The sequence below is a fragment of the Lampetra fluviatilis genome, chromosome 41 (assembly GCF_964198595.1).
Source record: "Lampetra fluviatilis chromosome 41, kcLamFluv1.1, whole genome shotgun sequence".
In the NCBI taxonomy this organism is placed as follows: Eukaryota; Metazoa; Chordata; class Hyperoartia; order Petromyzontiformes; family Petromyzontidae; genus Lampetra; species Lampetra fluviatilis.
Genome location: NC_136315.1, coordinates 6,781,100 through 6,809,014, shown reverse-complemented (window position 1 = coordinate 6,809,014; position 27,915 = coordinate 6,781,100). Strand labels below are relative to the sequence as shown.

The following is a 27,915-nucleotide window of genomic DNA, read 5'->3' as shown; positions in this document are numbered from 1 at the left end:
TCTCACGATCGTTTCCTGCAGAAAAAGAGCGAAGATGCAGGGCCAGTTCAAGGGCCTGGTGAAGGGCGCGAAGAAGGGAGCTGCTAAGGGCAAGAGGCAAAATACGAGAAACAAGAAACATAAATAAACCCAATTAAAAACTCACCAACTACACGCTGTATAACTACTTCGACAGGCGGATTGCCACCCCTCCAGATTTGTCATCATTTCTAGTAAAAATCTATATCGAAAACTCTTTTCTTGACAACCGCTTTTTGTGTTTAACGTGTTGCCTTTCCCCCGCATCTCCAATTAGCACGGTTGGCTACTTGCGGTACGAAAGAAGTTGGAACAAACATACAGTCACCTATAAAGCAAAACCGCCTGACAATCAAATTGGCCTGCAAGGTGGCCAGGAGATGGCTGTGTACAGCGCCTGGTCCCGTGAATCCCTCTTGAGAAAGACCATTGAGTGTTATCCCCGAGGTATCCGTAGGTTTCCTCTGCACCCTCCCGTTTCCTCCCACATGCAGAATACTATTCAAAAAGGAATTGGCTAAAAATCTCTTGCATGAGCCTTGAGACTTGATAAGGTTTTCCCGGATAAATAAATTGCATTATACATTTGTTTTACATGTCGGTAATTTATTGTAATTTATATGCATACATTAACTCTCTCCCCCTCTGGTCTTCGTTCCTGATTGGCTCACAAGTGACGACGTCACATTTATCTCTATTTAAGACCGAAACGGGAGAATTTCTTTATAAATCTGGCTGTCGCCTGATGAGTCTCATTGTAATTAATGGAGAAATGTTCTACTCGAATTGTAAATGTTGTAGTTGGCTATCAACAACAAGGCAACTCCTATGACTAATTGGGAATGGGACGCAAGCGTAGGATTGATCACCTTGTCGCTGGCCGCCTTTGGGGAGGGTGTATAGTGTGAAAGGCCGAAACACCCTAGGAACCAAAGGTTCACTACTGACGATGCGCTCCCCAAATTTCACCAGGCTCACTGTTCATGAACTCTTGGAAGTGCTTGCACAAAGGATAGTAACATCTCATCCTGTGTTCTTGGAATCTACAACACACTGTTTTGCTGTACTAGTAACAAATGGGCATCTGTTGGTTACGCTACATACTTTACTAATTGGGTGTGTTGGGTGGTGGCGGGTTTAACAACACATTTATATTTAACCCAATTCTTTTTTTCCTATTAATACGCAGAACACTACCCTCTGGAACCCAGTAACCTCTGTTCAATTCCCAACTATGGCTAGAATCAGTGGCAAGTGATACTTGAACTCATTCTAAGCCTCTTTTATCAACCCGCACTGATCATTTTGGTCAAGTACGGTGGTCAAACAACCCCCAAAGACTGGCACGGCATCAGGAGGCCATCCAGCAGTGGATTGGCAAAGGGGCCTTGCATATATGCATCGTAGCTGGAGGTGGATGACTTATAGACTTACATTTCATACAGCCCAATAGCCACATTGAAGCCTACAACTTCAAAACATCCCCCAGACGATCTTGATTTGAAGCTTTCGTGACTGCAGGAATTAATACTCTTTGGTTTTTTAGGTAAAGTCACGTAGATGGGAAAATAAATAATAGATCACGACGTTTCGATCGCAATAACAAGCAAATCGTCTTGAGGTGAGAGAGAGAAGCATGCCGTTGTGACAAGGCATCATATAGATCCGAGAGGGGGAGGGAGGGGTGAGAGAAAAAAGAAAAGGAAGCTTAGATATCATACGTAACAAAATTTTGAAATGTAATGCAACTCAGTCGGCTAACACAACAGTTAACACTTTACCTGGTTGATCACATCCTTCAAAAGATTGCTAAATTTTGCATCCATCTTCTCGTTTGAAGCTATGTCTGAGTTGTGTGGAAATCCTCCCCGTAGAGGCGGTTCAATCTGTCACTGCGAGCATCTTCATTTCTTTGGAGCTGGTTTTTGTGTTCAGTTTGTCCTTCACCCGCACGGTTGGCTACGTACGGTGCGAAAGGAATTCCGCTTACATACATCTTGGCCTCGCGAATTGGGTACTTAGAGAGGGAATGTATTCGACTTGCCAAACCGTTTCTAATTTTACAGCCACGCTCGGTCACTGCTCGGGCCTGTTTGTGTTGGGTTGACACGCACGTGTTATTGCGTTATTATTAGTTCGAACAAAGCTTTGTTCGTTTAATTTACCGCCTCCCCAAAATTATTTGAAATTACTTTTGGGCCCTCAAAGGAATAGGTTCCACATCTGGGGAAACCATTGCTCATGCAAACAATCAAATGTACAAACACAAACGTGTCCCCTCCATATTGCGGTATTTTTCAGGTTCATTGGGGCGATTATGCATTGGGTTTCACAAACATCTCTCCTCACATCCTCACCCACTCCACCGCAGTTGGGCTTCGTGTTTTCCAATCGTTTTCGTTATTTTTATTTGGCTGATGTTGAGGTAGAGCAACTGCAATTTGACATTGATGTGGTTGAGCTAAATAATTGGATCAGGAGTAGCAGAGTCTTGTATCGCTGCTGTGATGTTTTTTTTATCGTATTTGTGAATCGGGATTTGAGCCGTTATATGTTCCACACCGGAGATGTTTCAATTTGCGATTTGAGTATCAAGTATCCGCAACTGCTGCCAGGGTCTTTTTCATTGATCGAGTGTAACTGGAAACGTTTACTGCGGTGGGCTGGGAAGCCTCAATTGCGAGAACACAATTTTGGAATGGTAGCTTTCATCAATTATAATTAAAGCAAAAGTAAATTTTGTTCATTTTATTTATAGTTTGGTTTTGTCATGTAGTGCCTGCGGGAATCTTCTGATGTACCGCATATTATTTTATTCCAGTTTTTAAACCGCCCCTTAAGGTCCTTGTCACTTTACAGTATTTAATATTTTCTAAAACGTGTTTTGTAACAAGATACGAGTTTAATCCATCTTACACGTTTGACCAATTCCTTTTTGACATTTATTTTTTGCGTGTGAGGGCATTCACCGTGTACAGTTAAAGTTTAGAAATAAATTCCGTATAGTATATGAAGACTGACTGATTCCTTCCTCGGCAAACCTTCATGCCTTTTGCTGCCTGTGTTTAACCACCGTGTGTCAATGGGTGTAGGCGAAGTCGGAGAAAGGTGTCATGAACCAGCCAACCTGAGTTCGATTCCCAACCTTGGCCAAAATCTTAAATGGTCCTGGCCCCTCGCCCTTCAATAACTGGTCATTTTGGTGAAGTATGGTCAAAATAAGCCTCATAACTGACGCAGTATCAGGAGTTCGAGCATGTAATTAGCAAATGTCTGAATAATTAATGAGGGAGAATTAATTGTATTTAGGACACCTACGAGCCTCAATCATCCTTGACCACAAGAGGGCATTTGCGATGTGGCATTGTTGATGGAACTGTGCTGATGGAGAAATATAAAATAATTTCATCTTAGAGAAGACGTGCTTGTATATTTTTGCGTTTAGGTCTTCCACGCACCTCCGATTAGCACGGTTGGCTACGTTCGGTTACAAAGTAACTTTAACCTCTATATTCGGTTATCTTAAAAAAATTGTCCGAATCTTTTTTAAACAATTATGCACACACCGGCCACACTTAAACCCCACGAGTGCAACCGTATGAGCCCAGTGTAACACATTCACCAAGTTACACGACATCTTCATTTATAATTCCAGCAAGCCGAACGAATTCACCAACATACCCTCGTACACCATCTCGCCATAACACACCGGTTATCAGTCGAGCGCACGAATCCCAGTCTTAACACACCATCCCGTTATATTGTTCCCATTGATCGATTTAATAACTCCGATAAAAATCCCGAGGTGCACAGTTTCTCCATTCTCATTCATCCATTGTTCCTCGCGTCCACATTTTTTGCGAAAAATATGCGGTCACTGCATACTTTGTGTGAAAGCATGGCACGTTCATTTTCATATATCAGTATAGCTGCCATGATTTAGAAATGTTTTATGTATTTATGGTTTTGCGATGTTTGATCTTAATTTTGGAGCTTTCGTGACTGCAGGAATTATTATTTGGTTCTTTTGGTAAAGTCACGTATAAAGATAAAATAATACATTAAATACTAGCATACGACGTTTCGATTGCAACACAAGCAATCATCATCAGGTATAAATGAAATAGCAACAAAAAATCTAACCAGAAAACTATAGACAGACATATAAGCAGACAGATATCACCAAGATACATAGAGAGAGTAACACGGGCACAGAGAGGGCGAGGCCTTAAATAGACAGAGGGGGGCGGAGGCAGAGAGAGGGAGGGGTTAGAGAAAAAAATGTTTGATCTGTTTCGGCCTTGGTTTGTTTAAAATTATATTCATTATTTCCCTTATTTCGCCCTTCCACTCGTTGCTGTCTCCTCCCCAACCCTCTCGTGATCCCGAAGGTGCCGCCCCTCTATCACTGCCACTCATTCCGCAATGCTTCTAGCACGCCCCTACCATCTCAATCATTCTGTTCTGTCACCGGTTTTTTTTACGATGGTCAACGCCTTGAGTCAAGGCGAGATCTATAAGCATCAATTAGTTGGAATTTAAATAGGCGAGAACTAAAGAGGCCTGGGTCACCAATATTACAAAAGCGAAACACAGGATGAAGTAACAGCAATGAAGCACGAATATTCAAAATCAAGTCTCAAGATGAATATGAACTAAAGTCATAAACAAGCTCAACGAATGATAATTGGTTTTTTACCCTTCTATCTGGCAACAAAACTGACACCTTTTTTACAAGGAGTAATGTTTGCATTGACCACAATACCTGCAGTCATAATGCAAGCAAAAACATAACTCTGATAATGTGCACTCTCCTTGAAGTTGATTGGTCCACACCCGAGACAGCTTTCCTTAGAGCCTAGTCGCACATGGGTTGGACCAGATGACGCCAAAAAGCTCAACGAATGATATCTATTTGGAGAGACACGACTGAAAAACACTAAGAGTATGTGTATTCTTGATGAGGGTGGACTGGAATATAAATTATGAAATGTGTGGAAAGGACGAGTTGGGAGTGTGTTTAGATAACTGCCTTGCAGTACGTTTCAAATCGTGTTCTTTGTGCTGCTGAAAGGTGGCTCAGAAACACGGACGTCGATGAAGAAAATGGTGCAAAACCTGAAAAGCCAAGATGCAGTCTCGCTTGGAATTACCCTTAGACAGAAAGAGGCCACATGAATTAGAGATCATGGGTAAGCTCGAGACATTAATTTAAGATCAGTAGGTAATTTTTCGAAAAAAACCTAAGAATATGAATCCTTGCAGTCACGAAAGCTTCAAATCTAGAAACAGTAGGTAAGTGGGCTTGGGCCCACTTTTGTTCTTTCACCATCTCAATATAAAGGTAAATTAGGCGCAGCTGTGTAATAGTCTAACACACCATTACACACCATTCTCTCGCACACCACACTCAATCGTCTAACGCACACCATCACACGCCATTCTTTCGCACACCACACCCCATAGTCTAACACACACCATCACACCCCATTATCACACCACACCCATTCGTCTAACACACCATCACACCACATTCTCTCACACACCACACCCAATAGACTAACACACACCATCACATCCCACTCTCTCACACCACACCCAATAGTCTAACACACCATCACACCACATTCTCTCGCACATCACACCCAATAGTCTAACACACCATCACACCCCATTCTCTCACACACCATCACACCCCATTCTCTCACACACCATCACACCCCATTCTCTCGCACACCACACCCAATAGTCTAACACACCATCACACCCCATTCTCTCACACACCATCACACCCCATTCTCTCGCACACCACACCCAATAGTCTAACGCACACCATCACAGCCCGTTCCATCATTCACCAACCCCCTGTGTCGTCTTCACACACCCCGTCACATCCCATCGCCGTACCACCTCACGTCACCCACCCCGCCCCTCGCTCCCACCACCCCCATAACTCCGCCTCCTCCTCTCGGCAGACAAAATCGTCTGCGCGCCGGTCGCACGCCGTGGTCTGCGCCGTCTCTCCGTGCCGCTTGCGTGCGCGGGAGGCAGCACCGGTGAGCGAGTGAGTGACTCCCTCTTCCATTCGACAAACCAGCCAACAACCATCCAGATAGCCAGACGGACAGCTCGTTAGCCAGCCCGTACAGCTCGCTGGCTAGCCAAGCCCGTTAGCCAGCCTCGTAGCTAGCTTAGCCTGCTAGCTACCAAACACCCAGCCAGATAGCCAGACATACATCCTCATCAGCTATCCAGCGAGCTGGATCGATAGCAAGTGAGTTAGCCAGCTGGCCGGCCAGTTCGTCAGGTCTCCCATCATCTCTCTCGGTGCGCAATTCCTGGCTCGGGTTCCATCATCATCATCATCACCGGGCTGCGGCATCGGGGAAGAAGAGAAGGAGGGGACAGAGCGCAGGTGGTGGTGGTGGTTGGCGGCGGTGGTGCTGGTGGTGGTGGTGGTGGGCGGCGGTGGTGCTGGTGGTGGTGGTGTAAGGGAGAGAGACAGACTTTGGCGAGGCTGCAGAAGCCGCAGGATCGATCATGGACGTGACGCCACCGCAAGGACTCGGAAGTCCCGACATCATGACACAGGTGAGACTCACCTTGCGTGCACCTCGCTGCATTTGACTGCATTTGACTGCACCTGAGCAGCCTGCATGTGGACGTGCGTGTTTATCTGAGCAACGTGTGAGTGTGTGTGTGAGTGTGTAACTGCAACATCAGTGACGATTATGTGAACCGGTCCCGGGCCTCCCCTAGGTCGACTCAGCATCAAATGAGTACCTGGTGCGGTGTGTAAACATTGCCACTAGGGAGACAAAGGCGGTCGGGCGTGGTGCTGGCCACCCACCCCCTCGTGTACCGTTCCGGCCTTCATAGGTGCTCGCTAACAGCACTTGTCCCTACAGTCTGTTAAGGCTATACAGGGGATCTTTATCTTTATTTATTATTATTAACTGCGCGTGTACGTGATACACACAAGTACACAGACCTAATGATGTGTGTATACAGATTTGACTGTCTGACGCACACGTACACAAGAAGGCGTAGATGTGTGCATATGTGCATGTACACGCATGTGTATACACAAGATGGTGTGGATGTGCATGCGTGTACACACAAGTATCTGTCTACGCAACAGAGTACACGTGTGAATGTGTTTCATTGTGCATGTCAATGTGTTTGACACACCCATACGACATGCGTGTGTATGTGCGCATTCATACGTTTGCATGTGTGTTCACACATATGCACGTATGGTTTACTGTGTATGTAAACACATTCCTGCGGAGGGAGCTGGTAGGAACGTTGGGTTGCTCGGTCAATGGCCAGGGTCAACGGCGGCGTGGTGTATTCCGCAAATATACCCGACTGTGAGGGCGGGCACAACCCGGCGTGAGTAGGTTAAACGTTGAGTTTTATAAGGGCACCACGCGGTGACCAGCCCCTCCCCACCCAGCCCCAGCCCCATCCAGCCCCACCCAGCTTCTCCCCACCATCCCCACCCAGCCCCTCCCCACCCCACCCTCCCCACCCAGCCCCTCCCCACCCTCCCCACCCAGCCCCTCCCCACCCTTCCCTCCCCACCCAGCCCCTCCCTGCACGACGGACACAATAATCCCCTGTGGGCTGGTGTAACCAGGAGGTTCCTACCAGTATAAACACGTATATGTTTTACTCTTTATGTATGCATGCATGTATGTTTAAATGAGGTATTGAGTGACCTATATTATGATGATCACGTGGTGTTTATTGTATGTGTGTTCATGCACGATGTTATGCATGTACGTATGTGTATGTATGTGTATGTATGCATGCACGTTTCTGCGTAAGCATGCAAGTTTCCACATGTTTGTACTGTTTCTGTGTGAATTTTGCTTGGCTACATCTTACTTGAAGTTCCTTTGGGGCAATGATTTGTCGTGTTGCACATGCACCATATGTGTGTGTACATATGGTGCATGCATTTGTATATTTATAGCTATCACTTCCCTACAGAGAAACAGTACAGTGTATTACAGGCAATGCCCGTTTTGCACAGCACATTTTGCATCTCTGCTGTACAGAAGGTTCATTACTCTAAACGTCGCCTATCATATATTCCTTCTTTTTAAGGCCACTGTTATTGAGGGATGTGTTGAGGAATTGTTTTTTGTCGAATGTTATTTGTGCTTCGTACACTACTGCCAACGCAGTACAATCACAACGTATAATTCAGCTCTAGATGTGGTGCCTTACTGATTGTTTGGTCAAATGACCGGCCCCTACTTACCGATTTGGCATGGAGAGGCCCTCATCCAGCAGTGGATTGACAAAAGGGCTGTACGTGTAGACTTGTGTGTGCTTGTTGTCCACTATCCTGGCACAGAGTCTGAGCTGGTAACGCATACTACTTCCATTCCAATACAGCATTTGCAGGACGTCACAATGATATTGAGACCGTTTACAGAACAGAGGCAGATCCGCCTCATTTCTGTTGCTCCATGTGGAGTGCATGAGTGCTGTTAGCGAGCGTCTATTAAGGCCAACAGTCTAGCCAACACAAACACGCTGCATTCATGCCTGCAATTTATTGATCTATCAATCTGCGTATGATGATGGCGATGTCGTATTCGTGTTCTGTTGATTGTTGTAAGTGAAGCACCCTGATTCGAATGACTCACAGCACGCACGCACTGCCAGCATCACTGCAGCAGTGGCCAGAGAGACTGCGTGCAACCACCACACTGCTGCAGGTAGACGTCACTTCACTCTCCACTTCTCCCCCCGCGCATTGCTCGACTTTGGAATTCCCTCCCATCGTCCCTTTTCCCAGGCTCTCATAATAACGCTAATAACAACCTTGCTCAATTTTAAGAAAATTGTATGGATTATTATCCATGCATTGCCTTAACAGCGCTGTTTGCAGCTGGCCGTTTGAGCCTTTGGACGTGTGCTCAGCAACCGTGATGAAACAACAACAACACGTCGCCGGCTGCATGATCCAAAGAGCCGCGGTGAATTCACATTTCAAGTTGCGCGGTTACCCTGTGACTGTCTGGGGCACCGAGACATCCACAGGCATTTAGCGGTGACGCGGGCGGCCTCGCAGTGGCAACGAGTTAACCGTTTTTTGCAAGAGGTTCGTACGTATGTTAAACTTCTTTCGCGCCGTACGTAGCCAACTGTGCGGGGGAAGGACAACAAACTAAACACAAAAAGGCCTTCCAGATAAATTATTTTTAAATCTAGATGATTTAAAAGTGCGAAGCTCCAGTGGCTTCCTAATGTCGGAAGGAAGAGCGTTCCAGACGGTTGCAGAAGCGCATCTGAAAGCGCAGCGTGATGCGGTGACCGTCTTTGTTCGATGGCCAGCCAAAAGCCGTTGCGAGGATGACCGGAGTTCGCGTGATGGTTCATGTTCCTTGACGAGAGGAGCAAGGTTCCGGTTCGAATCCAGAAGCCGCTCTGATTATTGCTGCGTACGTAATAACCAAAATGTTACTACGTGCCGTCTGCTTCACGGTGCGTGTTAAAGAGCCCGTGACATAATTTGCAAGCGTGTGTCGTTGTGTGCCAGCGTCAACAAGGTCCACATTTGCCAAATTCGCCAAGTTCGCAAATTTGCTCAGTTGGGATTATCCGTCGCAGCAGGTATCGCCCCCTACTGGCAGACGAATGCCCCAGGTCACTCTTACAAATGAGACTCCCCTGGTTTAACAAATGAAAGTTACGTAACCTATTGAATGATGGACTTCAGATAGCCATAGCAGAATAATTTGCCAGGTCATTGAGCAGCCCTGAAATGGGAGGGCACGGTGACAGTGGCATAGCGTCATTGGCATGGGTCCTTGTGCAAGGTATGACATGTGGCTGCTATCAAATTTCCCTCCTCCTTCATGACACAACGCCTGTGCCCCTAGGGTGCACATATGCCCTGGTGCAGACGCACCGCCTGTAAACGCAATGGCTGTGCACACTGGTACTGGAGTAAGAGAGGAATTTGTTTTTGGAAAAAAGTTACTCAATTCGGATTACCCTTAACAATCAGCGCCACCTATTAGAAAACAACAACTGGACAGGAACCTCCTGAGTCATGAGTCTCAGGCTTTCCTTGGTAAACAAGCATAATAATAATATATAAATAATAACCGTGTAGGAATTGTGGGAAGTGTTCATAAAGGAAGGCGGGGATGAGAGAAGTGAAGCAAACATAAGGGGCATTTTCTGGTCCCGAAATAAAATCATTTTCGCAAATATTAAGTATATGTTTGTAAGGTCGTCCTCATCATAATTGTTAATATTATCATCATCGTGATGATGATGATGATAATAATAAATAATAATGGCTCTGAATATCATCACCAAAATCAAAAATGATCTGGCAGAATCCAAGAACAACAGTAATAATTCATCAGGAAAGCCTCCTCCTGTCTGTGGTATTTCATCGGTTGCATTGCGGCTTTCACAGTTTTAGGTTTTTCTCCGGTTATACTTCACGAATTTGTCAAGTTCACACCTGTCCTAGTTGTCCCAGGTGCTCCCACTTGGTTCAAATATATAAACCTACTTTCTGAACAAACCAAAATTCTACGGAACCCTTTTTTTTTAATCAAGCCCAGATTCACAGTGAATATACTTCATATGTATATTCATCCATTGTCCATTACTTAGTTGTGCATTGGTCATTCCTACCCTGTATATCTGTCATGCAGGCCTTCCACCTCCACTGCCACTTACTCAGCAAGTGGAGGCAGCTCCTATTGATTTGCCTTATCACGGTCAGACTTATCGCACCGCGGTAATGAAAGGAAGATTTTCGACGAAATGTTAATGTTTGGCTTTGAAAAAAAAAATGAAATGGCGCTCTACAATGTGGGTGCTCCTATCCGAAAGGAAATGAGCAAATACAAAACGTACCCGGGGAACCTTTCTAGAAGCCAATTACTTCCTCCCAAATTAATGGAATTGAGTTGATTTCTTACGCTTCATTGTGCTATTTGGGACTGTTCCCTGGGCAGGAGTTGTTGAGTATTATCCACGATCTCACGTGAGTGTGTAATCTGCAAGCACGATGGCACATGGTTTATGATTTACGCCGTTATTACAATTGCTGAATTCTACATCACCTTCTTTGCATGTAATTTCCCATCCCTCTTTTTGTGTTAGAGTGTGATTATTTTATATATATATACACAAACATGTTAACTAGTTATTTGGGTTTCCCAGGCATCATTCTATCCGGACAGTTATTCCAACATAAGTCAAAGATCCTCTCCCCCCCCCCCCCCCAATCGGAGCAATATTTCAGTATAATTGCTGGATTTCAAGTAATATGTTTCGTGTATTCTTGATATTGGTATCTGCCCGGAGCTCAAAAGTTTTCTAATCTGATACAAGCATTGCACGTGTATGGCACGTTTGGTCACAACATGTTGGGGAGGGGGGTGGAGGGAGGGGGGGAGGGTGGTGGCATTTGGACCTTTGTGCAGTCATGAATGATCCTTGTGCAAATCATAATCATAATGGTTATGAACTGTATCATAACCACCAATGTCATCATTGTGAATATGATCCTTGTCATAAATATTCATCGTTGATCATATCACCATCACCGTAATCGTCAATAACAGTTCTGAATGTCATAAATATTCGTCATTGTCATCATCATCATAATCAACCATCATGAATATTATCATCATTAAAGTTCGATTTAAAGCTTTCGTGACTGTAGGGATTCACATTCTTGGTTCTTTCGGCAAAGTCACGTAGAAGGGAAATAATACAATTAGAAAAAATTAGAAAATAAAATTCTCACGACGTTTCGGCCACAACGCAAGCAGCCGAAAGAACCAATAATATTATCATCGTTGTGAATATCATCATCATCATGACAGTCATGATCATCATACATTCTCTATCCACTGTTGAAGGGACAAACGATAACAGCATTCGTATGTGCGCATGCTTTGACATGCTCGCTCCCACAATGATCGATAACACCGGTGTTGTGGTGGTGTACGTGTATCCGTGTGTGTGTGTGCGCAACCAATGTGTAGCACCAGAACGCACATGTCCCCTTTAATAAAATATAGGCCACTCTGCCTGTCTCCCAGAGTCGCTCAATATGGATATGTTAACACTGGTCGCTCGCTTATTTCTGCGTGAAGGTGAAGTTGCTGAGCCACACCCAGACGGAGCCTGCATGGGACACACTTTCAGGCAGTACAGCAAGTAGTCTTGGCCTCTGTTCATCTCATGGCGACGCTCATAATGATTACGATTCCGATGTTGATGGTATTCGCAACGATGCATATTGATGATGCCAATGCTGATGATCTATGTTGATGACGATTATGATATTCTGTGCAGTGCAATTTCAGTGAAGTCCACTCTTCAGTGTGTATTTCACACTCTCTGGTTCTTCCGGTAAAGTCACGTAGATAGAAAAAAAAGAACACGACGTTTCGGTCGCAACACAAGCGCGTCCGTCATCATGACTGTACCGAAAGAGCCAGAGATTATGGATTCCTGCAGTCACGAAAGCTTCAAATCAAGATTGTATTCTCTCCATTTCACATCTGAATTCAAGGACACAATTTACTTGTTGTTCTATAACAATTATGATGCTCTCCCCATAACAACTTCCATGTTGGTCATGGGGGTTGTTTGACCATACTTCACCACGCTGAGCAGCGGGGTAACCAGGACCTTTTCAGATATCGCTCGCCACTGATGTTAGCCGTGGCTGGGAATTTAACGCACGTCGCTCGGTTTGCACAGCAGCGAGCTAACTGCTGCGCCACCACTCCACTCAAAATTGGATTGGTCCAACGTCGCATAGCACGACCCTCTTGTCAATGAGCGTCGATACTCAAACGAGACACTCGTGGGGTACAGCAAATACATTACGTGGAGCAAGTGATGTTAGTTGGTGGGGGGGGGGGGTGGAGGCCGTTTGGAAGGGCACTGTGAAGGATGTTACGTGCGAACAAGAGTTTTTTTTATGTTCGGCAGAGCTACCCACGTGATCACTGCACTCGACGTTGCTATTCTGCAAGAATTATTGAAACATCTGCGGCGTTTCTGTGCCCGAGACCATTCAACCATTGTTGTCCATGATCTTGTCAAATCTTGGAGGCTAAGCAGGTTGAGCCTGGTTTGTACTTGGATATGAAACTCCCTGGGAATAATGAGAGGTTATTGTGGGCGATTGGGCTGTGATGTGGCCAGTTGATATCAGTCCGGCATTGGATTCTTGAATCCATCTGTTTGGAGCTTCAAGTGTTACCCCCTACATTTTCCAGGTGCAGTACTCTGGTTTCCTTCGACACGAAGCCGAACAAACATTAATGGGATTGGTCAAACATCCCAACGTAGAGGGACCCTCCTGAAAATAAGTCTTGGGAATCGGTTAATATTTCCTGGATAAATGAAGGGCATTGTCAACATGATGTCCATGAATGTTTCCTGTGCAGTGTCATTGATTTGCGGCGTGAATTCTGGAGTGCGGGCGTCTTGACCGTGTGAGTTCCAGCGTTTTCGATTGAACGAGACCACGTGGCATTACGTAAGGTGTCTGTAATCTCGTAAAATACAGAAGTGATGGGGATTGAGAGAGAGAGAGGCGTAATACCCACGGGGACACAGAGAAAGATCCCTGAACAGAATATTGGGGCAAGTGCTGTTAGCGAGCACCTATGAAGGCCGGAATGTCACACGAGGGGGTGGGTGGCCAGCACCACGCCCGGCCGCCTTTGTCTCCCAAGTGGTGACGTTCACACACCACACACGGTACTCTTTTGAGGCTGAGTCGATCTAGAGGAGGCCCAGGACCAGTTCAGATAATCGTCACTGGCGTTAGCCGTGAGCGGGAATCGAACTCGAGTGGCCATGTTCGTAGCGCAGCGCGCTAACCACCACAGTAAATTCCAGCCCTGAGAAAAAAATATACAGTTTTACATGCGATGAAAACAAAGAGGATAAAGAAGTCCATTACAGTCCTTAGAAAGCCAAATGGAGTTCACAAGATGTCACAAACAGCTCACGAAAGATCCAACGCAGAAGTTCCTTGGCTTCGGTCAACCGTGGAGCTTCTGGGCCATAACCTCCTGCACTCTGTCCACTGGACAAACCACGTGGCAGCAGCTGATGCGGATACTCGATAAGGCAGAAATTGAAAATTAAAAAAACCTCTCCGTTGAGCGACTGTGGGTCACCCAGAAGTGACCCCGGCATCTATAGCGGCTCAATGCCCCGATTCACAAACAGAAGGAGGTCTCGCAGTGGTACACGCCACTACTCCTGACGCAATCATTCAGCTCAACCATCTTTAAGACATATTCTTGGTTCTTTCGGTAAAGTCACGTAGAAGGGAAATAATAAAATAATATCAATATAAAACAATACAAATTCTCACGACGTTTCGACTGCAACACAAGCAATCGTCATCAGGTGTGAAATCCACAGCAAGAAAAACTGAAAGAACCAAGAATATGAATCCCTGCAGTCACGACAGCTTTAAATCAAAATTCACCTTTAAGACGTTTTCTTGTTCATGTTTTTGTTTGTTGCGGTTGCACCCGATTCAAGAGCTGAATGGCTCACAGGGCTATACCAAATAAATGAAACTGAAAAAAACCCTGAAACCTCTACATCAGCATCACTAAGAAAGTGACTCACGAAGTAATTCTAACATCAACTATACGGTGTCATACTCTCACACGAGGTAGTTCACTGCGAGATACTGAACTTGAATTGGAAATGTCGTCACCTCGTGACAGCGTGCTGATAACACAGTTGGAATATAGTTTGGGGGGGAAAGGCAAAAACCAAACTCACACAGACAAAGACAAAGGCAACATAGGCCACTGGGGCAAGTGCTGTTAGCGTGCATCTGTGAAGGCCAGCACAACACATACGAGGGTGGTGTGGTCATCAACACGTCCGGTCACTTTCGTCTCCCCAGTCCTGATGTTTACACTGCACCAGGTACCCACATAAGACAGCGTCGTCACTGGCGTTAGCCGATGCTGGGAATCGAACCCAGGTCGACGGGTTCATAGTGCAGAACGCTAACCACTCGGCCACGGTTCCCCACGCTCGTACAGCACACGGACTCGCACAACGGGCAGATGAAGGATGGCATGCGAGAGTGTCGTTTGTGCCAAGGGAATGCAATTCCAGTGCTTTTCACAAAACAGCCATTGTTGCACTCGCGATGCCATTATAATTAATCACTCCAGGAGAAAACTAAACAAAGTGCATCGGCGGTGTGATCACATACCAACGTTTCATGGGACTTAAACAAAATTGAGTTTGCTGTAAATCATCGCACGCTTTGAGATGCGCTTCAGGAGCCGTCTGGAACGCTCTTCCGATATTAGGAAAGCCACCGGAGTTATCCACTTTTACATAATCTAGGGTGACAACTCAATAATTTAGAACTGAATTTTGTGTTTAGTTGGGTGTCCTTCCCATGCACCTCCGATTAGCACGTAATTTTTACTCGCAGAATTACGATGCGAAAGCAGTGCAACATACATATCATGTTCTTGGTTCTTTCGGTAAAGTCACGTAGAAGGGAAGTAATAAAATCATAAAAATAAAACATAATAAAATAATTCTCACGACGTTTCGGCCACAACTCAAGCAGCCGTCCTCAGGTGAAGACAGACCTGGCCACAACGCAAGCAGCCGTCCTCAGGTGAAGACCAGGTCTGTCTACGTGACTTTACCGAAAGAACCAAGAAGATGAATCCCTGCAGTCACGAAAGCTTTAAATCGAAATACATATCATGGGTAGGGGTAAAACAGGTCGGTGTGAAGGGAATTGGGTACTGCACTACGAATCTTGCCGCCCGAGTTCGAATCACGGCCGTGCTTTAACATCAGTGGCGCACGATATGATCGAAGTTGGTTGATCCCGGACTCAATACGACTGTCATCATGTCCAGTGTTGTAAAGGGGGCTCACCCTGCCACATCTTGATAATCATGCACACGCGTAACGTGACCACATTCGCCGTGATCGCGCACATCATTTATACGCGCAGAATTACACCATTAAATATTTCGTTCTGTTTGCTGCACCAATCGTGGCTTTAAAACGCGATGTTACCTCCTAATGGGTTCACACAGCGGTAAATAATTAAGTAGGAAAATAGTAATTCTCGAGCCGGAATCTCATACATTATTGCCACGGGTATACCATTCTGTAGGCCCGATAATTCGTGGGTGTGTTGCAGAGAAAGATGACCTCGAGGATGGAAGCAGTATTAGAGACGATGATGCACTCATCGCTATGGCCCATTTCCCTCCTATCAAACTTGTCCTGAAAGTGCCTTTTAAATTTAGCCCATCTTAAGGTGCATTACCAGGTTATATATATATACTTATTTGAAGGTTGATTTGTATTCTTACTTTTTCTAAAGGATGCGGCCGTGGTATAATGGTCAGGGCACTGGACTTGGGGGGACACGGTGGCTAGGAGATGTTAACTACCTCGCCTGGTATACAGGAGGTCGTGGGTTTTATCCCGACCTCGATGCCTGCTGCTGTATATTTGGAGTTTGCGTGTTCTCCGAGTCCTCCGGTTTTTCCCTCCAACATTTAGAAACATACGTTTAGAGTATTTAGTATTTAGCTGCTATACATTTCCACATAAGCCACTTCGTTGCGCTATGATGTGTCGCCAGGTCGCTTCTGAAAAAGAACGATATAGTTACATTTTTTTAGTTTTACTTCCAATGTAGAGGTCGACAGTTCGATTCGATCTCCCGGCTCGCCACCGAGCCTCTGCCCACCCACCCCGGAATTTGTGCCGTGCTTGAGTCTTAACTTGAAGCCTCCACTCCCCCTACCCCACACCCCCCACCCTCCTTGTCTCTCCTCCCTCGCTCCTCCCCACGCTTCTCTTGCCTATATGGCCTCTTGTTGCAGAAGCCCCTTTTGCCAACTTCAGCAATTGTTTCTTGCTGTGGTTGTCCCATCTGATGACGGACGCTTGTGTTGCTGCTCGATCTGTAGGTCGTGTGTGGTGGGGTAAAGTATGGGCGCTCTCTTCCAAGACGTCTGGTCAGTGTGGGTGGCGTTTGTCCAAGTACCCTCTAGATGGGCTCTCCTGAGCTCTCTCTAGCGAGGAGGAGGGCCTTTCCGTCGGCAGACGCGTGTGTTCAACCACCACCACAACCGTGGTAAACCACCACCACCACTACCACCACACTGTGGTAAACCATCACCACCACCACCACCACTACCACCACACTGTGTTCAACCACCACCACCACACTGTGTTCAACCACCACCACACTGTTTAGTTTGCTGTCTGTCCCCCGCACCTCCGATTAACACGGTTGGCTACGTACGGTGTGAAAGAAGTTCAACATACATACACATACTCTGCTACCCAGAGAAAATGCTTTCCCTTCCTAAATTGTTTCTCTTCAATTCGCCACCAGATGAATCGCGTGCACAGCCACCACCACGCCCACGCAACTCGCCACGTCTCCCAGCCTCACTGCATCGCTCCTCTCGCTTGCGTGTGCCATCATTCACTCGCTTGTTCACTCACTCGCTCACTCGCTCATGCACTCACTCGCCCACTCACTCACTCGCCCACGCACTCACTCGCACACTCACTCACTCGCCCATTCACTTACTCGCTCATTCACTCACTCGCACATTCACTCACTCGCACATTCACTCACTCGCTCATTTACTCACGCACTCGCTCATTCATGCACTCACTCATTCACTCACTCGCTCATGCACTCACTCACTCATGCACTCACTCGCTTGTTCACTCACTCGCTCATTCACTCACTCGCTCATGCACTCACTCGCTCATGCACTCACTCACTCATTGACTCGCTTGTTCACTCACTCACTCATTCACTCACTCGCTCATGCACTCACGTTTGCTCACTCATTCGCATCTCTTGCTTGTGCCATCACTCCGTTTGTTCACTCACTCAATCGTGCACTCACACATTTGCTTACTCACACGCAAACTCATGCACTCTCATTAATTAATGTGATAACTCATGTACACACTCATGCACTCATCCATGCACACACGAACTCACGCATGCACTCACGCAGTCACTCTTTTTTTCCTTCCTCCTTCCATCCCACAAGCATTAGCTCACTCCACCCCTCACTCCCTCTCACTCATTCGCTCTCACACCCATGTGCTAATTAGTGTACATTCCAATATGCAGGAAGCAAAGGGCAGTGCAAATTTGGGACAAATATTACCTTTGTCGGCAATAAACATTCTAAGACGCAGGTCCTTTCAAGTTGAAAGTAGCAATTGGGGCCAATAGTCAACACTTCTCCAGACACACACACACCCACGCAGAGAGACGTACACACATATATCTGCGCACACACACACAAACTCCCTTTCATGTGAAAGTGTGTCATTTCATTGGAAAGTGTATTGCCCCGCGTCATACATTGAGCCGTATTTAAGTGCAAGGTGTCTGTTTATTAAGTGCCAGTGGTGGCACTTCTTAAATAAATCTGGGCAAACAAACGAGTTCTATTTTTAACCGTTTCTTAAATGCCACTGTCACGTGACCGCTGCGCAATATAGGCGTTTGGTTTTACAAATTCACTGGTGCAACTTATGCGACTTTACCTTCACAATCCGGTGGGGGGGAAGGGTCGGGGCGGGGGGCATTCCCATATAATGAATGTTATTTACAAAATAATAATAGTAAGAAAACACTAGTTAATTTTTATCTAGCCGTTGTTGGATAAATGTCTTTCCACGGCGTGTTGGTCAAAGGGGTTGTTTGACCATACTTCACCCCACTGAGCCGTACTGCCTGATGCAGTGGGGGGGGGGGGGGGGCTGAGGACCGGCGTAGAAAATCCTCACCACTTGTTAACCGTGCGTGGGCAGTGCGCTAACCGCTGCACCACCACTCCACCACCACTCCACCCAGCAGTCGACTGTACTTGTACTTAAGATGTTGCATTTAACGTTCTGACCTGCCCCTACTGGACATCTGTGAGTAACAGCTTTATAGCTAATCGGATTCCTCCAGGATAAATAGATATTGTGATTCTGAAGATGGGATTGGTTCATGCGAGTAAGTCGGTGAACGAGCGAGTGAGGGATAGGGCGAGGAAATGAGTGAGTGGGTGAGTCATTGACTGAGTTTATGAATGAATGGATGAATGGATGAGTGATACATTGAGTAAATGTGGGAATCAGGGATCTAATTAGGAATCCACTGAGTGAGTGAATGAGTTTGTGAATGAGGAATGCAGCAAGTGAATGAATGAGCAATTAAAGGATGGAGTGAAGATGTCTCCCGGTGTGAGTGGATGTGCGAGTGATTGAGTTTATAAATTTAAAAGTGAGTGGGAGAGAGATGCAGGATGTGAGTGAATGAGTATGTCAGGAAGGAGTTAAGCGACGTTGTGTAAGCGATTGAGTTCATGAATGAGTGGGCGAATGCTTTAGTTTATGAAGGAGTGAGTGAGCGATGGAGCGAATAAGTGAGTGCGTGAGTGATTGAGTTTATGAATAAATGAGTGAGGGACACTGCATTAGTTTATGAATTACTGAGCGAGTAAGTGCGTTCGTGATTATAATTTATGAATGAATGAGGGACACTGCATGAGTTAGTGAATGAGCAAGCGAGTGGGTGTGCTAGTGATTGAGTTTATGAATGAATGAGTGAGGGACACTGCACTAGTTTATTAATTACTGCGCGAGTAAGTGCGTTCGTGATTATAATTTATGAATGAATGAGGGACACTGCATGAGTTAGTGAATGAGCAAGCGAGTGGGTGTGCTAGTGATTGAGTTTATGAATGAATGAGTAAGGGACACTGCATGAGTTTATGAATGGGTGTGCGAGTGGGTGAAAACACATGGAGCGAGAAAGTGCGTTCGTGTGAGAAGCTTTGAAGGGCCCTTCTCTCGAGCCTCAAGCCCACGCGCTCAATGCCGATTGGGTCGTTGCCTGTGACGTCACACTGGTGACGTGTTGGAGACGTCACACACACGAGGGTTTCTGGGTCTCTACAAGAATTTGTAAAAATTAACCCGTAAAACAAAGTTTTTCACTATAAATCCTTTATATGCGTGGCATCGGTTTTATTTTATTATTCATTTCTGTTTATCTTGAGTAAGAGTTTCATTTTTATCACATTGGTATTTTAAATTAAATATGAAAAAAAATTCCTAAAAAGAGGAAAATTTTTGAAAAAAAATTTTCACGAAAATAAATTGTCACGCACAACGAAGTCTGTGTGCAAAATGTCAGCTCGATTGGATCACGGGAAGTGGGTTAAAAAAAACGACCGAAAGATTTGCACGGTCGTAAGCGCGCAAGCAAGCAAGCAAGTGAACTTAATATAAAGGATTTAAAAAGGGCACAGACGTAGTCGGGCCTCTTCCGGATGGGGGCTCAGGCCGACGGCAAAGCGTGGATTTATTTAAGCGGCGCGATGACCCACTGAGATAACATGTCACCGTTTGTGCGCCGATGCAAATAATTACCTTAATCATTCCACGTTAGTGCCATGAGCTCTTTCATTTGCTGTCGCGTTGGTCGCTAATGTTTGTGTGGTCGCCTACACACGCGCACATACCACACGTCTTAGTGCCGTCATGGAAAATTTGATTTATGTTTTTGTTTTACAAATTTGCCTGAAGCTTGCAAGATTGAATGCCACGCAGAGAGATGTATTTTGGGACATCGGCTTGTCGCAAATATGATGCGGGTGATGATCACATCAAAACGATCATTTATTATCGTCATGATGATAGCCATAACAATCATTAACGATGTTTCTGCCGATGTCGTGAGTGCATGTTTAGCGTTATCGCAGCTCAAATTCCCAGCTTTAAGGGCATCACAGCCAAAAAGGATACATTTTCTCAAAAGCACTCACAACTGAATACAATTAAGTCGTTTGCAGCTCGGGGTAATTCTTGATATGCCTGTGAGGCTTCGGGACTAATTGCTCGCTGACTTGTGAATAACCATCCTGCGTAAACACTGGAGGCAAGAACGCGGAGACACGCGCGTTCCTGATGACCGTGCAATGGCTGCGATCCAGGCACTGACTCCCCACCCCACCATTGCCCTCTCGGTCCTCAAATAAAGCAACCCATTCTCACCGCCCCATAGCGGACAAAGACAAAGATCGCCCCGTTGCCCTTCCCCCCCCCCGTATGGCCTTCAGAAGACTTTTGGGTCACGTGCTATTAGCGAGTGCCTATGAAGGGCAGCACGACACACGAGGGGGTGGGTGGCCAGCACCACGTCCGGCCGCTTTGGTCTCCCTAGCGGCGATGCTTACTACACACCGCACCCGGTACACATTTGAGGCTAAGTCGACTTACAAGAGGCTCAGGACCGGTTCAAATAATTGCCACCGGTGTTGGCTGCGAGCGGAAATCAAACTCGAGTCGTCGGGTTGGTAGCGCAGCGCGCTAACCACTGCATTACCGCTCCCCACACGACCGAACACTACCGCCACCATCACCATACAACGACACCCGCCCACGCATACTCACGACACGGACAACAAACCACTCTGCGTACCCAGCCAGGATGGTGCCCGCTGGGCAGCCCAGCCATCCTCGAGCGAGAATGGCACTAGCGAATGTACCCAGACGAGCACGGTTTATCCCTCGCATAGCAATGAAGAGGAGAGGGCCTTGTTGTTTTTGTACACGAAGCTATTATCCCTCTGCAAGATTTCTCAGTTGCACCATAAATTTTGGAACCTTAGAGGTGCTGTTTGTGAAGAGCGAGATCCCAGCCAGTTGGGGAGAGAGAGAGAGGGAGGGAGAGAAAGAGAGCGATGCAAATTATCATCACGTGGAAGCTAGATGTAAGAAAATTGTGTCGGCTTAGAAAAACAACGTTATAAATTTTGTCCAGCTAATGAATGTCCAACATCCCCAGAAGCAGCGCATGCACGCATGCACACACACACACACAGGCCGCTCTGTCTGCTGCAGTGTGAGCGTGAGAGATTCCTTTCGCAATAGCTGGCCATTGTGTGTGCCACTCTGTTCGCCCAAACACCAAAATACCTGCCACGAAACTTTAAAAGGAATAATCAGTCTCGTCGTTATAATAAGAAGAATAACAATGATAGCAATTCTCTTTATTTATCCAGGAATGCCTCGCGAAGTCTCGGGACTCACTATTCGAAGGGTCCCGCTACTTTGGAATCTTTGTCTGATTCCTATTTTGGAAAATGCTTACTAATGCTATTAGTAATGTCGGTACTTGCTCGTGTAATTCCCTTTCTGGGGTCTATCTTGCAAAATAGCCGTTGACAGCGACCTTTGACCTGTTTAAATGAAGGACTTTAAATTGTAAAGTTTAGCTAAATTTCGTAAAACTAATTTTAGGTGCCGATTTCATATGGGAGGAAAGCAACACACCCAGAGAAATCCCAGAGATGAAGTTCTAAAAGTCCACACAGAAGGGTTCACGAACTCACTTGATCAAGTGGAGTTCCGTTTTCTGGCCACTTCACACACAGCGAGATTGAAAGCTCCACAAATCTGCCAGATCCGCCAAATCCGTGCCTGTAAAGCACGCGATTACAAGTGGAATGAATGCCTTGATAATCATATCGACTTTTGTCCAACACAGTGTCACACCCAGCTAAACATTCTGGGCAGGAAGGGGGTACATTGTTAACCTCCCAGGAGTACCAAGTCAGAAATAAGTTTTCCGATCTCATAATTTATTCTCATTCAGCGGCCAGTACTGAAACTATGTATGACACGTATTTAAAATGAAATATCCATGACGCTTAACGATGTATTTATTTACAAATGCACATTTAAACAAATGAAAAGTGTGCAAAGAGGCGTGGAGAGATGCGTGCTTGCCCGGATTTGCATTGAGAGACAACAAGAGGGACGCGTGGATTACAGATCACAATCAGGTTAAAGACAACATTGAGAATGCCAAATAGTTGATTGGCTTGGGCAGGAGTTGTCGCTGGAAGGGATGATAGTCGTGAATATTGACTGAGTGAGAGCCAAACAATCGCATACTTCCGAAAGATCAGCCACCATGGAGATGGAGCTGTGATATCAGCGCGCGTGCTGATGCTGTGTGGATTGTTACATCTCTGGATCGCGGGAGACGTTGGCGGCTTGGGCAGGCCTTCATCCAGCAGTGGATTGACAATGGCTGATGATCATGCTCATTCATGAAATGTCTCCAATATGATCTTAATTTTGGAGCTTTCGTGACTGCAACACGTGACGCATTTAAGGCCACGCCACAGAGACGATCTCCCTCTCTGTGCCTGTGTCACTCTCTATCTATGTATCTTGGTGATATCTGTCTGCTTATATCTCTGTCTATAGTTTTCTGGTTAGATTTTTTGTTGCTATTTCATTTATACCTGATGATGATTGCTTGTGTTGCAATCGAAACGTCGTATGCTATTATTTAATTTATTATTTTATCTTTATACGTGTCTCCAATATGATCTATGACGTAGAATAGGCTTCTGAAATATTCGTGGAGTGGGTGGGCAACTGGCCCAAGAGCCCCCACCCCCCAACCTGCAGGGTGTGACTGTGGACATCCGTGAAAAAGAGCTTCATAGCTCATCGGATTCCTCCAATTTAAAAAAGATTCTAACTCGGCTTCCGCAGATGATCATCTGATTTCTCTCTCATGTATTGTCACCTGCGTATTTTTGAAGCGATATTCATAGCAGAGGTCGCAACTAGGTACCCGATACCCGTACCCTAACCGATACCCGGCTACCCGTACCCGGCCGGGTACGGGTACGGGTACCCGTTTGCGACCCTGGCGCGGCTGGGTACGGGTACGGGTAGGCCGTGAGTCACTGGTGAGTAACCGTTTGTCACTCATTTCCCAACGTCTTGTCTCTTCTCACAATTCAAGTTCCTAGAATCAACCTACCCGCACCTGCAACATGGCTTCATCCCAGAGGTCGCAATCGGGTACCCGATACCCGTACCCGGCCGGGTACGGGTAGGGTACGGGTACGGCCGGGTATGGGTGCGGGTACCCGTTTGCGACCCTGGTGCGGCCGGGTACGGGTACGGGTAAGGAATCAAAACCCGTTTGCGACCTGTGATTCATACCCCCAGCAAAAACCAAAAACACCCCAATCAAAACGCATGCGTGGACCACACGTGACGCATTCGAATTATCTCTGACGCCACTCGTGAATGTGAGCACGGCAGGGATGCAATTCAACCGACTCCTCCTCAGCCAGGCTCGTTGATGGGTCTGGCAGGAGCGGCGTTGATTCTTTTTAATCAAACTGGGACGGGGCATGGCTTTTAAATCGCCCTTGAGTTGTGCCAACAACTTCAAGATGTCATTATTACTCTGTGTATACCGTTACCTGACTCGTATAATTAAGAACGTCCGTTTCATTTCAGTTCTTCGCCATGATTGTAGACGATGAATATGTCCGTATGTTGAATTTCTTTCGCACCGTACCTGGCAAACCGTGCTAATCAGAGATGCGGGGGATGGACAACAAATGGACACAAAAAGTGGAAACAAGAGAAATCATGAAAAAAGTGAGTTTCTACGCAAAAGGCAAAGACGAAGATCCCCTGATAGCCTCAACAGACTGTTGGGGCAGGTGCTGTTAGCGAGCACCTATGAAGGCCGGCACGACACACGAGGGGGTGGGTAGCCAGCACCACGCCCGGCCGCCTTTATCTTCCCAGTGTTGACGTTTACACACCACACCAGGTACTCATTTAAGGCTGAGTCGACCTAGGGGAAGCTTATGACCGGTTCAAATAATGGTCACTGGTGTTGGCCGTGAGCTCGAACTCGGGCGGCCGGGTTCGTAGCGCAGCGCGCAAATCGCTATGCTACCACACACAAATACACGCATTACGCGTATGAACAAATCACATGGAATGCACCCGATCTCGTCTGGGTTTCAGAATCTAAGCAGAGTTGGGCTTGGATAGTGCTTGGGTGGGCGACCACCACGGACACAACTGGCTGTCATAGACCTTGAGGCTACGATGTGGGCAGCAGAGAGCGGTGCAGCAAAATTCATCGTTGTACTCTATTTTTATTTACCTACATCTATGCTCTCCACCTTCAGCAACCTTAGCTAACCGGCGTGGTGAAGTATGGTCAATAACCACCACGACCCGCACGGTGTACAGAGACCCTTTTCCAGCAGTGGGTTGATGAAGGGCTGCATACGTGCTTTCTATAATGTAAGCCTTGCGTTTTCTCTCTTTCTCTTGGATTCAGTCTGTCAGTCACTGCTCTTGAGTATTATAACACTGGTCAACACACTTTTTCTGGCATAAGGTATTCCAACGGTTTTAAGGTAATTTTGGGGTGCTGATTCCAAATCTGGCATCAGTTTTTGTCTATCACATCAGGTTTTTGAGATATCAAATATTGCATTTTCAATAAAAACTGCAGAAGAAAAATATTAAATAAATGTGGATATCTACATAAAATAATACTATAAACACACTATCCTAAAAATACAGCACCATATTTTAACACTAAAGCAGTCACTGACTCGCAACAACTTGCAATCATAAGTGATAGAGTTAATTTCGGGTAAAATCAATGAAAATGGGGTATGCCGATAGCATAAAAATGATGCGACAGAGCAAATATGAGATCAGATTTGGAATCAGAACCCTGAAATTAGTCTAAAACAGCTGCAAAAGTCCAGGCCAGAAAAAAAATGTTTTTTTTGTTGACCAGTGTAATTTAGCAAGGGCTAACTCTCACCAGAAGCAACCAGTGTTGATGAAGGGTTTCATACCACCTAGGCCCCCCCCCAAAAAAAAAAACCTGTAACCGAAAATCACACGATGCAGTTTTGTTAATGAGTGTAACTTAAAAAAAATATTCACCCAGTCCATAATACCGCCTCGTGCCATCTGTATGTACGTATGTTGAACTTCTATCGCACCATACGTAGCCAACCGTGCTGATCGGTGTTGCGTAGGGTTTTGCGGTTGTGCTGTGTTTTCGCGTTGTACCAAATTCAGAGTTGTAGAATTCTTAAAATATATGCACGTGTTTCCAATGATTAGTTCTATATAGTGTAGTTCATGCAAATTACATCCAAAAATCGCCCAGGAACCAGAGACCAAGCTGCAAGGCTGCCAGGCGGTAAGCCAGTACCAACAGTTGCTCCGCAGTTCTCTACACATGGAAATGCTTCCAGCCAATTAGTGATGAGTGTTGATTATACACCTGGGAGGAAACTGGACCATACGGGAAAATCCACACTAGCGATGATGCGAGGGTGCAACGCTCGATCGTCACGCAGAAGGGACAGATGGGTATCAGTCCACACTTTGCTGTACGTGTACTGCATTCTGCAGGCAAGCCAGGGTACCCTACCTCGATACCTACGGGAAGGGAGTTTCAGAACATTTGTGCGTTCCAACAACCCTCGCCTCCTTAACTCTGCATGACAGACGTGGAGTGCCACCGCCATCCAGCTATTCCATGCTTCCATGGGATTTTATTTATTTAAGTAATATCTAGGATTGGAAGTTCAAACAATGTTACAGCTTAGGATTACGTAGTTAAAATCCAGGATAATAAGCATTCTGCAGGCTCAAGTGACTGAGCGGTCTTTGGTTTTACTCACAGAATGGGTGTTACACTTTGCCGATATGAAATTTATCCTACAAAGCTCCTTTAAGACGCTTCGGCTAATGACTCTAAATCTTGGTTGGGCTGATCCCACGAATACTTTTAAATAAATGAGCGAACGACGTGGCCAGCCAGATGCAGTGAAGACTCAGCAGAAAAGAGTGGACGGCTCGCTATCATAAAGGTCACAAGTTCAAATCCTGGTTGCGGGATGACCCAGGCAATCATCCCTCTGTGGTCGACAAAACAAGTACCAGTTTGTGGGAAAGTCACAAGCGAGTTATTCTATCGTATTCAGGGCTGTAAAACTGGTGAAGAGCACTGTCTAAATATTGATTTGAGCAGCAGCAACAACAACAACAAAATCTGTTTTTTTGACCGAGTAGCCATTTGCAACATTACTTATTTAATTACGCACCCAGCATGTCGGTGACTTTACCATTTATCTGTAATTTACTACGCGAAACAATAAATAATTTACGAGTGCAGTTGAAAATGGAATGTCATGTTTTTCTCGGCATTATATCTGTTCTTTTATGACGACCTTGATAATGATGATGGTCATGATGATGGTGATGATAATGATAGTCGTGAACTGATAGGGTTCAATGTTGAAGATAGTAAAATGTCACAGTCGTCCTTGTCGTCATCAATTCAGTGTCGTCATCAGCATCATCGCCATCTTAATTTCCATCATCGTCATCATCATCATCTAATAATCATTCACAGCCCTTTGACAATCCTCTGCTGAATGAAGGCCTCCCCATGCTGTGTCAGTCGGGGGGGGTTGATGGACCATACTTCACCAAGCTGGTCAGTCCGAGTTAATAAAGGACGTGTTGCCCAGCACCGGTTCAGATAATGTTAGCCTAGGCCGTCAATCATCGATATCATCATCATCGCTTACAGGTGGGTAAATTGAGCACCACCTTGTTAGGCTGCACCACTTGGTAGCAAGTCAACACCTGGGTCATCCTGAGGACTAACTATTTTCTGCCATAGGAACGTGGAATTTCCACAATTGGTTCAAGACCGCCAAGAGCAGTTAGCAACACCAATGCTCATTTGAATATTGAGGCCCCTTTCTTTTTTGAGTGTTCATTAGTAAGTCCTGCACAGCAGTGAGAGAGGGAAAGTGAAGCTTTAACCCAGGCCTGCGTGATTTATTAAAAGCAAAACCGAATATTTTTCCTCTTGTTCCAAGCATGTTGAACACTTTCAGTCTAAATTTCGATTTAAAGCTTTCGTAACTGCAGGGATTCATATTCTTGGTT

General features: G+C 45.8%; 2 protein-coding genes across 2 annotated transcripts in view; both read left to right on the top strand.

The window, feature by feature from the left end:
* RRP12 (ribosomal RNA processing 12 homolog) overlaps nucleotides 1–3,026 on the top strand; it is a 37,633-nt gene extending 34,607 nt beyond the window's left edge. The window contains exon 34 of the mRNA XM_078875419.1: nucleotides 22–3,026. Within this exon, the coding sequence (XP_078731545.1) occupies nucleotides 22–127 (106 nt within the window). The 3' untranslated portion in view covers nucleotides 128–3,026. The remainder of the gene's footprint in view (nucleotides 1–21) is intronic.
* A 2,972-nt stretch (nucleotides 3,027–5,998) lies between these two features.
* Nucleotides 5,999–27,915, top strand: part of LOC144946487 (ankyrin-2-like) — a 253,800-nt gene continuing 231,883 nt past the window's right edge. The window contains exon 1 of the mRNA XM_078875404.1: nucleotides 5,999–6,609. Coding sequence (XP_078731530.1) covers nucleotides 6,559–6,609 — 51 coding nt within the window. The 5' untranslated portion in view covers nucleotides 5,999–6,558. The remainder of the gene's footprint in view (nucleotides 6,610–27,915) is intronic.